Raw genomic sequence first — 17728 nt, forward strand, 5'->3', positions numbered from 1 at the left:
GCTTATGGATTCCCACACAAACTCCTCAAGGTTTAGAACTCCCACTTTAAAGCTGAGGAAATGTGGGCTCAAGTAGGTGAGTCAATTTGCCCTGCCCCACGCAGCTAGAAGATGCAGGAGCCACAGTGTTACCCAAGTCTGTCGGGTGCCAAAGCCTGATCTCTTCCTGTGACCTCTGGCTGCTTCTCCACCGAGGTGTGACAGCAGCAGCGCTGGCCTCCGAGGCCACCCATCCTACTAGGGGCTTTTGTCGTCGGTTGCCCAAAATTCTGTTATCTGTGGCTCAGGCCTGTGGCGGGGTGGGGGGAGGAACGTTGTAGACGCTAGAGTTCAGCTGTGCCGAAAGGCAATGTCATTACATCCCCATTAAGTATTGTTTGTGCTGTGAGACGGTAGCGGTTTCCGTAACCGGTAAGAAAAGTACCTGCGCACCATTGCCACGAGCGCCTCCGCCAGGAAGACTCGCAGACGTGGAGAGCAGCGAACAAAGGTCAGCCCAGCCGCTGTCAAGGGGGAGCAAGGTTTTCATTTTATTCAGATGCTCATAATGGATCCGTCCCCAGCATCATTTCATCTGAAATCGGTTCGCGTGAAAACCGTCAGACTAGGTAGGTGTCCATCCTCAGAGTCGCAGGCCTTTGGCCAGGCTGGTCGCCAAGGAAACGTGCGGGAAGCAGCCCTACGCGGTCCTTCCCGCGGCCCCAGCGCATCGGTGACACATCAGGGGCGCCCGCTGGCCCGGGAGGTCCACACAGGGGCCCTGAGGCCGGCGCCACACCGCGTTCCCCCCTTCCCCCCCCACCCCCAGTGCCATCCCTCTCGCCCGCGCCCTTCGGGCCATGCGAGGGCGTCAGGCCGGAGAAATGTGCCCGAAGCCGGGCGCCTTGATGCTGGGGATGTCGTTCTTCCGGTAGAAGTCGGCCTTCACGTGGCCGGCGCGGCTGTGATCCCGGTTCGCGGGCTCCACAGGCTGGTGGATGCGCCGCCCGTAGACGGAAGACGTCAGCACCCACACTGGCCTCTCGCGCTCCTGTTGGGGGTGAGGGTCGGGGAGCGGAGCGCTCTTACCTGTCCAGCCCGCGTGCCACGCACCTGCGCCCCACCTCCACCTGGCTTCTTAGGACCCCTCCACGCTGACGCCGGGGGGGACCTCTTTAACCAATTCACACCCTGTCCTCTCTGCTCCGGGCCTGCCGCTGTCCTTAAGTCTTTCAGAGGAAAGACCAAGATCTCGCACAGGGCAACAGGTACCCACTGACTTCAGGGTCCTGTTCCTCCCCCTCTCCTCCCTTCTCCCCGAGCTCCTCCTACCTGTCTTCTGTCCGCCTTCTTCCTTCTCCCAGATACACATCTCCCCAGACCTCCCATCTCCCCAGACCTCCCATCTCCCCAGACCTCCCATCTCCCCAGATCTCCCATCTCCCCAGACCTCCCATCTCCCCAGACCTCTCATCTCCCCAGACCTCTCATCTCCCCAGATCTCCCATCTCCCCAGATCTCCCATCTCCCCAGACCTCTCATCTCCCCAGATCTCCCATCTCCCCAGACTTCTTATCTCCCCTATCCCCCATCTCCCCATGCTCCATCCCCCAGACACCCTCATATCTCCCCAGGCCCCCCATCATGTCCCCAGCCTCCCTCATCCCTTTCATTTTCTCCATCCCCTTAAAAGGCTGTATTTCTCTGCATACCACTTATCACTACCTGGCATCCAGGTCATTATTTATTTGGCTTTTATTTTTCTCTTTCCTCGTGGGAATGTCAGCTCTAGGAGGACAGACACTTCTGTTTTATTCCCTTTACACTCAGTGGCACATGGGAGGTGCTCAAAAACTCTGACTGGATCTAAGTCATGCCAGGCGTGTGCTTATGAGAGAAAAGCACTAACTTCACTACCAACTTGGAACGAATTAACAGAAACCAAAACAACAGAAAAAAAAAAGTTAATGTCCGTGACTTAAGTGGTGATACTTCATAGTACCTCCATCACTTAATTTCACAGCAGTTAAAAGTTTCTTTGAAAGTGACACGGTGGCATTCTTAAACATTAACTGCCACAGGCAAAAATCCTCTGATCCAAAAAGAAATCCCACCAGAAGCTTTTTCATCCAGATTTCTGTGTATTGTATAAAGATTATGATATGAATACAGAATCCAGATTTTAATAAACATACTGTCCTCGGATCAGATTCACAGAGACAACGTCCTAGTGCGGAAGAGGGTCTAACCCAGCGGCACGTGGGCTCGACCATGCCAAGGGGATGCACAACCTCCTTCCCCCACCCCCATCCCTATCAACCCCCCTCTCTCTATGCCCACACCTCCAACCCCCCACCCAACCCCCTGTACCTGCTGTGACCCTGACCTTCTCACCCTGTGAGTTTGGTTCCCTCTGTTGGTCACCACCCAACCTGTGCAGCTGAGGAGAAGCAAAGCCCTTCCCCTCAGAAAACCTTGCAGAGATAAAAGAAGAACTGAGCCGTATGTGGTACATACAGTGCCCTGGTAACTTGGGAGAAATACTCTTTCTTGCATGTGTGGTTTCATCCCTGGAAGGCCAGTGTTCTTAGAACTATGATAGCCAGGCCTGGGAGGTTAAGCAAAGACCTATTTATCTATTGAAAAGAACGCCTGAGTTTTGCTGTCATGGAACTGTTACATTCTAGAAGACTAAACAACAGTCACAAAAATTAACACGCAGTTTAACATGGCAGAATGGAGTGAGCTGTGACAGTAGCTTAGCCTTCACTTCCCGGCACAGTGAGACAGAGGAGAGCCTCACAAAGGAGAGTTACGTGCAGCCAACTGCACACGGTGCTAAATAAACACACACACAGGGAATCTGTGCACACCCAGCGATGCCCTGCCTTACTATTACCTCCTCGTTAACGTGCAGTCCCAGGCTTTTTGCATGTTCTCTGTCGTCTCGGTGCAATTTCTGATTATATCCTGGGTTCCTCTTAAAAACACAGTCATAGAGGGAACTGATTCCGGTCTGGGAATAGAAAGAGAAAGAAAGCCATGGTTTATTCAAGGGCTGAGCCATGGAAGCTTCGTGCAGCTTGAGAGCCCAAACTCTCCCTGATGAAGAGTGGAGATGTATAGAGATTCCCGACTGCACGGAACATGTATGGGGAAGGTCACCACCCCTCGGGCAGTGACCAGAGCAGGGACGCCAGGCCCCAAGTTCCTGAGAGGCCCGACGGGGTGGAGATGTTTCCAGGGACACTTTTCCTAGACTGTTACAGACCCCTCCTTCCCAGAGGAGGCTCCCCGCTCTCCCTGACTCCACCCTAGGGCTCAAATCTTAAAATAATGATAATCCACTCAGTATATGTGTTTTCTCCTCCATTTTTTGTTTTTCTGGTTTTTTTTTTGGCCGTGACGCGTGGCACCTGGGGTCTTAGCTCCCTGACCAGGGATCGAACCCGCGCCCCCTGCAATGGAAGCATGGAGTCTTAACCACTGGACCGCCAGGGAAGTCCCTCTCCTTCATTCCTACTTTTCTTGAATTTCTCAAATTTTCTAAAATAGGCTTGTACTGCTTTGAAAAACTAACAATATCTGAATACTAGGACAATATACCCAAATAGAAGTTCTCCCTCTCTAGAGAGCAATATTTTCTTTAATCATATGTGGCAGCTATAAAAACTGTAATTCATATATATATGAACATATATATTTGGTATATGTTATATATGTATATATATACATATGTATAATATACACATATATAGCAAACATACGTATAAAATACTCACACACACAGCTCTAATGTGTTAGAAAATGATCCCATTAACAGAGCAGCCATCTGTAACATCTCCATCTTTTTATCCCCAATTTTTCTTACTACAAAAATAAAACTGCCTCATTTGGAATCTAGTAAAAGGAAAAGAAATCCACGTGTTAGCGGATCTTCAATCCTCGCCTTGTAAGCCAGGCCTGTCATTTATGTTCCCCCAGCCAAGTGCCACCTGCCTTGAATCCTCCAGCAGCAAAGGCAGATGTGCCATCTCGCTGGGATGTGGGATCACGGGGCCTCTAACCTCTGCTTGCTTGTTTGTTTTCATCCTGAATAGTAACGCTAGAATAGCCCCCTCCAGCTGAAGGACACAGAGGTAGAAGGTAACGGTGGAGAGGACGCACGCTGAGTGCATAGCCTGTTGGAAAACACATCCCGCCCATTCTCAGTGTGGGAACTCAAGAGCTGCTGACAACAGCGGATATGGCTAGAGTGTGATGTAGCTTCAGCCCAGCCGTGAAAACTCCTTCACCTTCATCTATCCTGTGCAAGACGTGCCACTCCCGCTCGGGAAGGTTTGAAGATAACTCACACATCGCTGCTGTCCTGGTGCCATTAACCATCTAGTCAGGAAAACAGTGCCATCTTTTAGAAACATTATTTTCAAGTTCTCCAGAACTTCAGTGGCACCATGTTCAAGGCACTTATTCAGTGACACTGGAATCCTGGTTTGCCTACGTTCCGAGTCACTCCAAGTGGCTAGAACAGGAGCCATGGCTTCTGAATCTGTGCCCTGATGGTCATTTAATGAGGTCACCTCGCAGAAGCTTCTTCTTGGGTTTGTCTTCCCTCTCGCACTCAGCTGCTGGGTCTGTGCATGCATTGGTTTGGCCGGCCCTGACTGTCACGCCTCCTGAAGGCCACCTACACCCTACAACCTCCTGAAGGTAACCTTGTACTCATGGGATTAAAAAGCAAAAGACCCAAATCAGTGGAGAGGTGATACATTATTCAGCTTTTGGTACTGTGAACATTGGCTAGCTGTTTGGGGAAAAAAAGATAAAGAAACCTGGGTCTTCACATCACACTCTGGACAAAAGTAAACTCTGGATGGATTAGAAAAATAACTGAAAGGAAAACCCACAAGGGACCTCCTAGGCAAGAAAGCAATGGGGAAATATCACAAAGAAAATATCCATCACTTTGACCATGTAAAAATCAGACATTTGCTTATCAAATAAAATTCAAACTTAAAACACCTTTAGGAAATGAAGAAGAAATCTCAGTGTCTTTAACATCAGCGTGTAGGATGTCCACAGAAGCAGAAGCTGGTGGGGTTGGCTGGGTGCTCACTTCTAGCCTAGAGAGATTAAGCAAACCTCACAGCAAACCTTTTTTTGGGTAAGCTACCGGGCCAGCGGGTCCTTCAGAGACACAGCAGAAGCTCAAGGATGCCACCCATCTGCTGGGATGGTGGGACACAAATTCTCCAAGGGAGCATGCTTGCCTTCTGTAAAGGGGGTATTGCAATGCAGACCCTTCCCTTTGGGGTTCAGAGCTACTGGCCAGGCCCGGCAGAGGCAGACACGAACAGTAACTTGAAACGCCATCACCCCTACATCGCCCGCATTTACACGGTAATCTAGGCTGGGCTCTTGGTCATAATGTAGATGTTCCATTGTCACTGGAATCCCTCCTGGCCCGACTGACCTGTGAAATGGGTGCGTTTTGGGAAAGAGCTGCCGTGGGCAACAGAATGACCTGGTTTCCTAGGACCGAGCACCTGAGTGGGAGCTGCACTTGCGGCCAGAGGTGCCCCCTTCTGCACCCTGAGAACCTTGGGCCAGAGAGGAGGAGACCAGCGGCCAGTCTCTGTTCCCTGCAATGCTCCCTGCAGGGACTAGCTGCCCCAGGGTGTGCGGCTTAGCCCCACCACAAGGGAGTAGCCCTGACAGCAGGGGAAACAGGGATCCTCCGGGTGCTGGCTTCCCGTGCAGGTGGCCCATTCGCACCTGCCCCTCCTGAACTGAGTAAGCCCCTGGGGTCCTTGGACTTGTCCTGGGAGAAAGACTAAAGAGGGAGGAACGAAATCAAGAACAGAATGAGAATGCCATCGCTGTTACCTGAACGAGGAAGGAAGTCTTGCTTCATTCTGTCCCCTATGATGGAGAAACCCACTGCAATATGCAGCTTTACAGAATAATTAATGCCTATTTCTTCTCATTCTAATTGGGTCTCCTACAATACTCTATAAAAGTAAGATCTATGAGCAGCAATGCCGGACTCCCGTCCCCAGGATTAGGTACCAACAGCCTACTATATCTTAGAAGAGTCTTTATTAGAAATCTCACTGCTGATGGATGTGATCAGAATCTTTAAGTCTTCTGTGTGGGGATTTTGCCTACTCAGGACTTCCCAGAGTAAAAAAAGAGTTTTTTTTCTATCATTGAAAAATAAGAAAAAATTAATCCATCACCAGGCAGGCAGCCTTACTTAGTAATGTGACTGTCCATTTCCAATACCTACTCAAACCAAAAATCTGGGTTTTCCTGGATTTTAATGATTAATCTTTCTTCTTTCGGGCTTTTTTATTCCTTTATGATTTGAAGCAAAATGATATTAATAAAAGTCAAACTGGATTTAGATGCTACCACAAAACAGAGCTGCTGGGTTCCTGATATTTTGCTATTAAAATCTCTCAAAGGATTTCCTCTATTTCTCTGGATGTAGATGCTACCAAAAAACAGAGCTTCTGGGTTCCTGATATTTTGCTATTAAAATCTCTCAAGGGATTTCCTCTGTTTCACAGATGACTTTTTTAAAAAAAAAAAAAGGCAAAGCAGAGCCCCTTTACTTTTCTCTCATGATTTCCTCAGCTCCTTTGTGTTTTGAGTACTGTTATAATGTATTCTGGTCTTATTCTGGTCGTGGTATCTGATCACCCACCATCAGTTTCCCTATGGTGACCCCTACTCCTAACACTGAAAAATCACCCCAGTCTGTAGCCCTGGGCTGACACCATAAGACAAGTGGGGGCCTTCAGTTTTCAGCTTCCAAAGCACGTTGGGTCTACTTTGTGCCAGGCACTCTCCTAGACTCTGGAACAGAAATAGGGAGACCCTACTTTAAAGGAGACCACCTAAAGGCTGAGAATGGGAATAAACCCACTAATTAAAATATCTCAACATAACACACAGGGAGGAACAGAGATATGTACAAAGTGCAGTAGCACCAAAGAAGGAAGGATCAGCTTTTGTCTAGCCTGGGGGTAACAAGTGGATGCAAATGAAGTTGACAGGAGGGACCACACCACTGTAGCCAGGGCCACTGGGGAGTAAGCTCCCCGTGTGTTAAGGGTTGAATTCCTTCCTCCAAAAATTCACATGTTGAAGTCCTAACCCCTAGTACCTCAGAACATGACCTTATTTGGAAATAAGATTACTGAAGGCGTAATTAGTTGAGGTCAGACTGGGATAGGGTGGGTCCCTAATCCAATAAGACTGGTGCCCTTATTAAAAGAATTTGCACACAGACACAAATAGGCAGAAAGTGAAGATGATATGAAGAGACACAGGGAGAAGACAGCTGAGCTAAGGAGATAGGCGGGGGACAGCTTCTCCCTCACAGCCTCAGAAGGAACCAACTCTGCCAGCACCTTGATTTCAGATGTCTAGCCTCCAGAAACTGTGAGACAATAAACTTGTGTTGTTTAAGCAGCCAGGTCTGTGGTACTTTGTTACAGCAGCTCTAACAACATACATGATAAGGAGAAGGAGCCATCTTTTGAACGATGGAAAGTAAGGATAGAGATAGTACAAAGGTTATTGCAGTGGAACCAAAGACTCAACTACGGAACACTCCACTCCGGTAAACTGAATCGGTAGACCTACTGGCTTGGTAGACATCACCAATGTTCAGTGCTCCTCTACTGACTACACAGAGCATTAATCTTCCCTCTCCTTTAGGTTAGTGAAGCCATGAGCCCAGTTCTAACCAATGAATGGTGCGTAGAGGTGACATGTGACTCTTCGATTGGAAGTATTTAAGAGCCGGTGTCAGGGACTCCTGACGCTTCAGACTGAGGTGTCAGCAGCTTCCACGGTGGCCACTGAGGGACGGTACTGGGCAGAGTCACCCTTCTGATCCCTGTTGGACGCTTAGCATGAGAAATAAGCTTTGTTTCAGGCCACTGAGACTTTGGGGGTTGTTCGTTAACTGCAGCATAGCCTAGCTTATCATGACTAATGCAAGTTCATAAACAAGGAAGAAGCCCTGGCCTGCCACCTCCAGCCCACAGGGGGCCTGGGGGCTGTCTCTTCTGGGGTTGTGGGCTTTATTATACCCAGTGCCTCCTCCCAAACTTGGAAGTTCTCTTCCTCCCAGAAGTTACACAAACTCTCACACAAGTAGTTGGGGGAGGGCTTCCCTGGTGGCGCAGTGGTTGAGAATCTGCCTGCCAATGCAGGGGACACGGGTTCGAGCCCTGGTCTGGGAAGATCCCACATGCCGCGGAGCAACTAGGCCCGTGAGCCACAACTACTGAGCCTGCGCGTCTGGAGCCTGCGCTCCGCAACAAGAGAGGCCGTGATAGTGAGAGGCCCGCGCACCGCAATGAAGAGTGGCCCCCGCTTGCTGCAACTAGAGAAAGCCCTCGCACAGAAACGAAGACCCAACACAGCCAAAAAATATAAACAAATTTTTTTTAAAAATTGCAAAATGATTCTATGTTGCATTAAAAAAAAAAAAAAGTTGGGAGAAGATTTTGAGCAAACTGAGATTCAAGTCCTTTATTTTCTCCTCCTTTTCAGACCATTTTGAATATAAATGCACTCTTCATTGTAAGTTTCCATCACAATTAGGCCAGGGCCAAGTGACCAGCTCTGGCCAGGGAATGTGGGTGAAACCAGTGGACGCCATCTTCTAGGCCTGGTCCCTAAGAAACTCTCAGCAGGCCTCCACACTCTCTCTCCTTGCTCACTGACCAGCAATTTAAAGGATCCAGGGAAAGACCCGAAGTCCCAAAGATTTCCAGGCCCTGGCAATAATGGAGTCACTAAAACAGAGAAGCTCAGTTTCCCAAGTAACTGCATTAAGAAGACCCGCCCAGGAGAAACATACATGTTGGGCTCTATTTCATTACGTTATGTTTATATGCGTAAGGCCACTGGCGCACTTATGTTAACAACCTGCTCTCTGGAGAAAAAAGACCTGATCTGTAGTGTTTGCTAATTTCTGTGGTGTAAATACTCCCATCATGGCCAATTTCAGGCTTCCATTTGAATGCAGAGTTCAGAAGAGATGCTAAAAATCCCCTCTTTGTCAGTATGATCAGACTCTGACATACCACTACTTAAGATCCTGGCGGGGGGGGGGGGGGTCCATTTGTTTGCATAGCACATCCTAGCCCACCTTCATTAATAAGGTTATGACCGAGCTATTCTCATCTCCTCTCCTCAGGGGCCATAGTACTGCTACCTCTCACCTGGAGGCTTTCAGGTACTGTTTGCCTACCCAGAGCTTTGTGACCTACTTTTAAATCTGAAAATTCCCAAGGTGACTGAAAATGGTTTTCTTTGATTCATAAGAGCCTCATTTTACTTCTGATAAATTCAGTGCTTCTCCTTGGGAGTCAAGCAGTGTATGAAGCTTAAGGAGTATATTTTCATTAATTTTAATATTGTTCAAAATTCTATCTCTCAGAAGAAAGGTAGCTTGTCAAGGACATAATGATAACTTTTTTAAAAGGACAATACTCAACTATTCTCTTTGGTTTGTGGCAAAGATTGTGTTTCCTCTCTGGTGTGTTAAGATCACAAGTTTGGGAAATTTTCATAACTTTCCAAATAATCTGAATAGTTTATCAATTTACTAAGAATGAAGCCAGTTGCCTTCTCTCTTCCATTGATACCAGCTCCCCATTCGCCCCCTCTTCCGCCCCCTGCCCCCCAGCAATTCACATCAAGGAAGAAAGGGCCATCCACGGCGGCTGAAACCTGAATCTAGTCTTACATGTTGTCACTTGGTCAAATATATTGGGGAAAATGCTGTTTGTTTTCACATATCATTTGCTTGTTGTACTTCTTAAAAGGGGATGATTTTGAAAAAAAGTCTGAGATACACTGTTAAATGAAAAGAGCATGCTGCAAATATATACACGTAGATGCGTGATCGTGTGTGAACATGTTCTTATATTTAAAAATTCGACACACATGACTGCATTCATAAACGCACGTGGAAAGGCTTGCACCGTGGGCTCACATGGGTGGTCATGACTGGTTGGTAGGAACCAAATGGTAGGAAACCAACTGGTAGGAAATTCCCTATTCCTGGTGTTTCCTTCCAGAGGAATCACTTCCGCTAGAAGGGCACACATGACCTCTCCTCTCACTCCTTCCTCGCTCCTGGGTGACCTGCCCCCCTTCCACCTGCCCTGGAGGAAGACCCTCAGCCCCACCCTCCAGGCCTTAAGTTCCCAGGGGCGGGTCACTGAACAGTACAAGTGCAGCCAGCCCAGACAGAGAGAGGCAACCAGAGTCCATTCCCAATTTTGGTCCCCCGAGGAGAAGAGCAAGGTCAAGGATAACCCAAACAGCAGATAATCCAAAAGGAGACCTCTGTTTAGTCTAAGAAGCTAAGCTCATCAATCGGTGACTCATCTCTTTGTTTAAAAAATCCGCATCCATTTATTCATCCTCACTGGTTCATCAGCAGCTATTTATGACGCACCAACTATGAGACCGTGGGCACTCTTTCAATTGCTGAGGATAGAGGAGTCACACAAATAAATCCCTGCCCTCATGGAGCTCATGTTTTAATAGGAGAGAAAAAACCAACAAGATTACAAAGTAAACTATTTAGTAGGTTAGATACTAATACATGCAAAGGAGAAGATCAGGCAGGATGCGGAGTGTGTCTTGGAGGGCAGGGGGCGGGGCGGGCACACTTGCATTCGGCCAGTACACATTGGGACTGGAGGACATGCGGGTACACGATGGATAAAGAGAGAGAAACTTGCCTAGATTTTCACAGGTGTCCCAGCAACAGAACCGGAGCTCACGTGTCCTCCACAGCCCCTAGGAGTGGCCAAGCCTGTATGGCAGATGTACTTGATGCCTAAAGGTGAAGAGGGTCCAGGAAGGGCTCGGGGAGCTGGTATTGAACACTTCCTGTATCCTGGACGCGGGCATAGGCCCTTCAGGGATGCCCCTTTGCACCTCTGTGCAGTTAACACCCATCATTATGTTTACCAAGCGCTTGGCTGCACGAGACAAAAGGAAATTCAGTATCAGGAGGGTAAAGAAACAGTCAGCCCCTTGCCTCTTTCTCTGCACCACACACCGTCACGGAAAGTCGGCTAATCCCACCAAAACTAAGGTTGGATTTTCTGAGCAAAGCTTCACTCAAGACCCAGCTATCCACAATTCACATTAGCATGAGGGAAAGCATATTCTAAAACTGCCTAAGATTTTTTTTTTTAATGTAGCTTTTAGACTTTGAGAAATTTAATCAAAACTGTCATAAAAGGGCATTCTCCTTTGACTTAGCCTTTCCATTTCAGTAGCAGAAATGTTGCACAAAGCAGAAGAGGAAAAAAGTAATTTAAAAACACCATTGAACTCAATCTATGGAACACTATTTTGCAGAAAAAGCCCACACTGCTAGAGGCTCCCTAGGGAGCAGGACAGGAGTTGATAGCATTTTCGCTGGCAGCTTTAGAGGACAAATTTGTCTTAAGATCCAGGGTATTACTGGGGCTTTAAATAAGTGTGCTGCTGCAAGAGCTTTGACTTTGGGCTCCTGCGGGGGAGATGCCTTATAGAACATAAGGAACCACCAGATTGACACGCAGACTACCTGCCTCACCTGTGTTCATTTCCAACAGTGAACAAGATGGAGGATAAAAGGCCCCAGGACCGAACCCTCAATGAAAGGAAACTCTAATCATCACTAAGAAGAACAAATAATAAGAAGAAGAGCTCTCCTTACGTTGGGCTTACTATGTGCCACTTTCCACCCATTAATTAAATTAATTCTCATAAGAGCTCCATGCATTTGGTGCTGTTCGATCCCTGATCCCGAGACGGGCAAGGTGAGACGGAGTGTTTGGTCTGTGACTTGAACTAATAACACAGAGGACTAATAATGCAGGACTCCTGGGCCTGTACTACTAACGAACTAACCGGTGAGTGTGACACACAGCAACTGACTTAAGAGCTACTTTTGCAATGTTTCTTCCCAGCTTTGAGCGGGACCTGGAATTATTTAGAAAGAATTTAGGGGCAGCTGAGACCCCAGCAAACCTGTGATACAGAGTTCATCCTTTTTAGTCCATATGATCTCAGGGTCAGAGAATCAGCTTCTGGAATCCTGTAGCTGACTGAATACCAACGCATACAAGGTCATTATTGCCATTGGTAGCTGGCTTGCAAATGGACTTTGAAATGTCTTTTGCTGTTCTTGCTGCTTTGAAGGCTTTTTTATTTAGGTGTTAACCTTTCTCCTGCATCATGTTTTTCCCTGTGACGCTAAAGGTCTCAGGACTTGAATTTGCCTGTGACCCCAGCTATCAACTGTACTGAATTTTTTTTCTTAAAATATCCTTTGCATTAATTTGTCTAAGGCCCATCCTTCCATTGGCAGTAAGACATCAAGAGCAGATGTTGGCAAGTGTTTTCTGTAAAGGGACAGATAGTCATTGTTTTAGGTTTTGCAGGTGCCATGGTCACTGTTGCAACTATTCAGCTCTGTGTGGTTGCCATTGACAATACTACACACATGGGCACGTGACTGCGCTTTAATAAAACTTTCTTAATACAGGTGGCAGGGCAGATTTGGCCCAGGAGGCTTCCTATGCATGGCCCCTGCACTAGAGGGGCACACTTCTTGCCCACTTCTGACCTGATTCCAAGTACGGAGCCCTGGTCACCTCATACCCTGGGCGTCTCTCTGCCCCTTGGTTGATTTGGTGCCAGAAAGGTGGAGCCATGAGTCAGACTGGTGAATTTAGGAAGAATAAACTGAGTCTGCCAAACTCAACTCTGCCCCTTTTCCCTTGGCAGTGCCTGGCCCACAGTGGGTAGAGGGGTCTCCTCTGCTTCTTCCGGGGCCCACAGCTCTGGTGGCTGGATGGGTAAATCTGATTCAGAGCTTCAGTCTCCCCAAGCCCAAACCCATTTGCCCAGAGTCCTTAGCGGGATCCTGCACCCTGGCTTTTATCTCTGACAAATATGTATCTTGGCGCCCACCTGCTTAATCCTTTATCTTAGTTCCCTATAGCCTCAAAGTGGTAATCAATAAGACCTCTCAAAGGTACACATAAAATGGTGTACTGTGAATTTTTCCATTTTGTCAAGAAGCCGGATAATATTTATATACTTTCAATAAAACAGCATGGGGCTTCCCTGGTGGCGCAGTGGTTGGGAGTCTGCCTGCCAATGCGGGGGACACGGGTTCGAGCCCTGGTCTGGGAGGATCCCACGTGCCGCGGAGCAGCTGGGCCCGTGCGCCACAACTGCTGAGCCTGCGCGTCTGGAGCCTGCTCTCCGCAGCAACAGAGGCCGCGATGGTGAGGGGCCCGCGCACCGCGATGAAGAGTGGCCCCCACTCGCCGCAACTGGAGAAAGCCCTCGCACAGAAACGAAGACCCAACACAGCAAAAATAAATACATAAATAAATTTATAAAAAATAAAAAAAATAAATAAATAAAACAGCATGGACCAACTTAAAACATCAAGACTCCTTGATTTTTGGCTGGTTCTCTCATGCTGTGCATTAATGCTAGGCGTGACTCATAAATTCACTGGCAATGATAAAAGTTTGGCACACCTAAGTTGTAAAGTTCATTTAATAAATAAAATTATTTATAGATAAAAGTTCTTTCAAAATATACTGCTCATGGGAGGAAAAGATATGAGGTCCATGGTGGCTGTGAGGTTGGGAACCACTGCTTTCAATCCCATTCCTGTCTTAATGGTCAGCAGAGATATTCAAGCCCGGGCCAGTCAGCAAACAGGGAGGTAAGGACAGATGAGCTACAGGCGTCCCCTTTCTTCCTCATGTCCTTTTGTCCTTCCATATCCTCAAAGCCAAGCAGAGAGGCGCTAACAGATACAAGAGAGCCCCCTGGCTGCGGTTTATGTGTTGGTTTGCTGGGGCTGCCAAAACACGAAGTACCCAGAACCAGGGGCTAAGCAACAGACATATACTTTCTCACAGTTCTGGTGGCCCAAGTCGGAGATCAAGGTGTCAGCAGAGCTGGTTCCTTCTGAGGGCCATGAGGGAAGGATCTGTCCCCAGCCTCTGTCCTTGGCTTACAGACAGCCGTCTTCTCCCTGTCCATTCACATCATTTCCCCTCTACGCAGGTCTGTCTCTGTGCCCAAATTGCCTCTTATCCTAGACGGCAGTCATTTTGGATCAGGGCCCCCCACTAATGACCTCACTTTGATTACCTCTGTAAAGACCCTGTCACCAAATAAAGTCACATTCTGAGGTACAGGGGATTCGGACTCTAACATAAGAATATTAGGGGGACACGGTTCAACCCCTTTCAGTTGTCGAAACTAGAAACTACTGCTTCTGTTTGCACGGCTAAGATCCGTGGTATTCTTTCACATGTGGCAAGTACTCAAATATGTGCTGACCTGATCTAAACGGGGATTCACTTGGGCTCTGTGGATTGTGGGTAGGGAGAAGCAAAGGATGTGTTTGGTGGGAACACCGCTCACATCAGGAGGGAAAGACCTCCTTCCTCCCAGGCACTTGGTTAATCTATAGATCCCTCTTCAGGCCACCCCTTATCCCTGCAGGCTGAGCATCTCCCAAAATGCGCCTTTTAATAATGATGCCCCTGCTTCCCCAGCTGCAAGACAGGCTGCAGCAACGTACAGTACAAGGCACTGGATGGAGACTTTTAGGAAAAACATGGAGAAGAAAGGAATAAATGACCCCCGCAAATTCTGAATGTTTCTTTTCCTTTCGCTTTTCTTCCTGCTTTGGCTGCAGGGTGGCCTTCGCAGACCCTCAGGCTTTCCCCACGACTCGTGTGAGCCTGGTGAGGCCCGGCCACAATCCTGGGACGCTCCCAGCCGCGCTCTCCCTGCCAGCGGCTGTTCAGCCCTGCCTCGAGGTTTCCTTGTCCGCAGGCGGGCTTCTAGGAGGGTTTCCGCGCCCTGGGCGGTCCGGGCACAGTCACTGCGGCGAAAGCCTCCCAGTAGTGGCTGTTTTCGGGCCGGCCCAGGCCTGCGGCAGGCAGACCCCAGAAGCAGCGGTGCCCCTGCCGGCTGGGTGGCCCCGCGCTCCTGCGACCCTCCTCCAGATCCTGGGCACCAGGCTCACCTTGCTGCTCCCGGCAGAAGAAGTAGAAGCCCAGGGGCTCTCCCTCACTTCCCGGGGGAAAACTCGGCCCTAACCCACCCCTAAAAGGCTCCGAACACCCGCTGAGCAATCCCGGCCGCCCAGCCCGCACGCCCGGCCTCGCAGCCCTTCCAGGTGAGCGTTTATCCCCTCCCCCATCCCCACACCCGGCTCCGCGCCTGCCCATGCCCTCGTGGGGGGCGCGGGGGTCCACCTGACGCCGGTGGTCGTAGTCGCGGTACTCTGGGGTCTAGGAGCCCCAGAGGGAGGCCACTCTCCCACCCTCCCACCCCCTTTGACCCGGACGCCCCCTGACTCCCTGCGCCCCGCCCCGAAGCCCGCACAGGCGGTGCCGCTCAAGCCCGCCCCGGCTCTTCTGTGCAGCCCTGCCCCAGAGTCCTAACCCGAATCTGCAGCCCCACCGCCCGGCCCTCCACACTCCGCGGGGCGGCCCCGGCCTGCAGCCCCGCCCCCAGAAGCCCTCGCCGACAGTGTGACCCCGCCCCCGCATCCTCCCGGGCAGTGTAGCCCCGCCCCATTCCTTCCCCCTCTAACGCCCTCCCCGGCGGTGCCCCATTCTCCCTCCTCCAGGCCCCTCCGGGGTAGTGCGGCCGCGCCCCCAGGACCCCTTCCCGGCAGTGAAACCCCGCCCCCAGCACCCTCCCCGCAGGGCAGCCCCGTCCCATCTCCCCTCCCCGCGTCCCCTCCCGGGCAGTGTAACCCCGCCCCCAGCACCCTCCCGGGCAGTGAGACCCCGGCCCTATTCCCCTCCTCCCCCGACCCCCTCCCCGGACGTGCAGCCCCGCCCCCAGCACCTCCCCGGCCCCTCCCCCGCAGGGTAGCGCCCCCCTCATTCCCCCCCCACGCCCCGTCCCTGCTCTCCAGCCCGCCCCGCCCCGCCCCGCCCCGGGCCGCTCACCCTGCCCTGGCGGTAGTAGTAGCTGTGCTCCTTGGGGTCCTGGCGCCGCGGCGGGACGTAGCTGAAGGCGGACAGCGCCGAGATGGGCGGCGGCCGGGGCTTGCCCCGCAGCGTGGCGGCGGTGATCTCCTCCTCGTCGTCCTCCATCCGGCCGCCGTGCTCGGTCCCGCCCGCCGAGGGGCCCGGTCCCAGTCCGCCCGCCGCAGGCTGCCCGGCGCCCGCGTTCGGCCGTTGCCTGGAAACCGAGGGGGCGCAACTCTAGGGTGGACTGCGGGGCGGGGCGGGGCGGGGCGGGGCGGGGGTGGGGCCGACCCTCCCCCGCCCCCCGGCACCTCGGTGCACACCCGGGTCTTTCCTTCTTGGGGCGTCGGGGGAGCCACACCTGCTAAGGCCGCTGCGGGGTTCCCGGGTGGGAGGTGCCTCTGGGATCCTCACTTTCCGCCCTGCTTACCCTTCTCCACGCAGTGTCGGTTCGTTCACTCAGGGACCATTGTTCGCTGGGCAGTTAATGACCTTGCACCTACTGAGTGCCAGCGCTGGGGATGTAGCCTTGAACCAAGCAGCCCTTGTCCACCGGGATCTGACAGTCTGGTGATGAAGGCAGGTGACAAGTGTAAAAACGCAAGCAACTTGAAGAGGGTCTGGGACAGTGCTGCCCAGTAAGAAGACAGAGAGGGCCGCGTGTGTAACGTAAAACGTTCTGGCAACCATGGTCCCATCCTCCCCCAGGCAGGGGCCCTCATAAAAGCGCCAGCAAAGGAAAAAACAAAAACAAAAAATCTCTTATAGTCTACTACCTCTTTCAACCTCTCCAATCTCTTTTAAAGACCGGACATAGGAGCTCAGCTAATGGTCAGGAGTCTTCACAAGCCTTGCACAGGTGATCTGATCTCACACTTTGCAAAATGGGAGCGGTTGACACCAATTATCTTGAGACCTCAGCTAAAACTGAGACCGAAATCGTTTCATTGAAAAATCCTTTTCCACAGCTATGTGGGCGTGCTTCTGTTAGCTTCGATTTCAATTTCAATTTGTTCTGCACCAGATTGACAGCTGTACAGGGCATGGTTGTACACATACACTCTCTCTGATGGCTCAAGTCTGGCACACAGTAGGTACTCAACAGATACTTGGTGACTCAGTAAGAAATACAGTTGCCGTAATGGCTTGGGTACCTTCTAAAGGTGAGTCTGGGGGCTTCCCTTGTGGCGCAGTGGTTGAGAATCTGCCTGCCAATGCAGGGGACACGGGTTCGAGCCCTGGTCTGGGAAGATCCCACATGCCGCGGAGCAACTAGGCCCGTGAGCCACAACTACTGAGCCTTCGCGTCTGGAGCCTGTGCTCCGCAACAAGAGAGGCCGCGATAGTGAGAGGCCCGCGCACCGCGATGAAGAGTGGCCCCCGCTTGCCGCAACTAGAGAAAGCCCTCGCACAGAAACGAAGACCCAACACAGCCAAAAATAAATAAATAAATTAATTAATTAAAAAAAAAAAACCATAAAGGTGAGTCTGGGACAAGGGCTTGGATGCTCTTGCTTTATTTGGGAGGTAATTCCAAGGAGCAGGAGGGAGGGACCAGAGGAGTGAGAGCAGCAGGAAAGTCTGTATAAGGTTGAATTCTCAAGGTCACTCCTGAGGGCAGCTGGAGCTCGACGTTGCCCAAGACTTTCTGAGGAGCCTGGAGCAGCCTTTCAGAACCACCTGCAGTTCAA

General features: G+C 50.6%; 1 protein-coding gene across 1 annotated transcript; it reads right to left on the bottom strand.

Moving 5' to 3' along the window:
* Positions 1 to 808: 808 nt before the first annotated feature.
* On the bottom strand, positions 809 to 16163 carry CFAP90 (cilia and flagella associated protein 90). The gene is made up of 3 exons (XM_068531875.1): positions 16017 to 16163; positions 2879 to 2995; positions 809 to 1030 (listed from the first exon to the last, which is right to left on the bottom strand). The coding sequence occupies exons 1-3, from the start codon at positions 16161 to 16163 to the stop codon at positions 851 to 853; spliced, it is 444 nt and encodes a 147-aa protein (XP_068387976.1). The 3' UTR covers positions 809 to 850.
* Between the last annotated feature and the right edge of the window lie 1565 nt (positions 16164 to 17728).

The sequence above is a fragment of the Eschrichtius robustus genome, chromosome 2 (assembly GCF_028021215.1).
Source record: "Eschrichtius robustus isolate mEscRob2 chromosome 2, mEscRob2.pri, whole genome shotgun sequence".
Lineage (NCBI taxonomy): Eukaryota > Metazoa > Chordata > Mammalia > Artiodactyla > Eschrichtiidae > Eschrichtius > Eschrichtius robustus.

Excerpts from the sequence above, each read along its gene's own strand:
- CFAP90 (XM_068531875.1), bottom strand. The coding sequence starts at position 16,163 with ATGGAGGACGACGAGGAGGAGATCACCGCCGCCACGCTGCGGGGCAAG. Across the intron at positions 2,996-16,016 it reads ACTACTACCGCCAGGGCAGG|ACCGGAATCAGTTCCCTCTA; the intron begins GTGAGCGGCCCG and ends TTCTATTCCCAG. Across the intron at positions 1,031-2,878 it reads GACTGCACGTTAACGAGGAG|GAGCGCGAGAGGCCAGTGTG; the intron begins GTAATAGTAAGG and ends CACCCCCAACAG.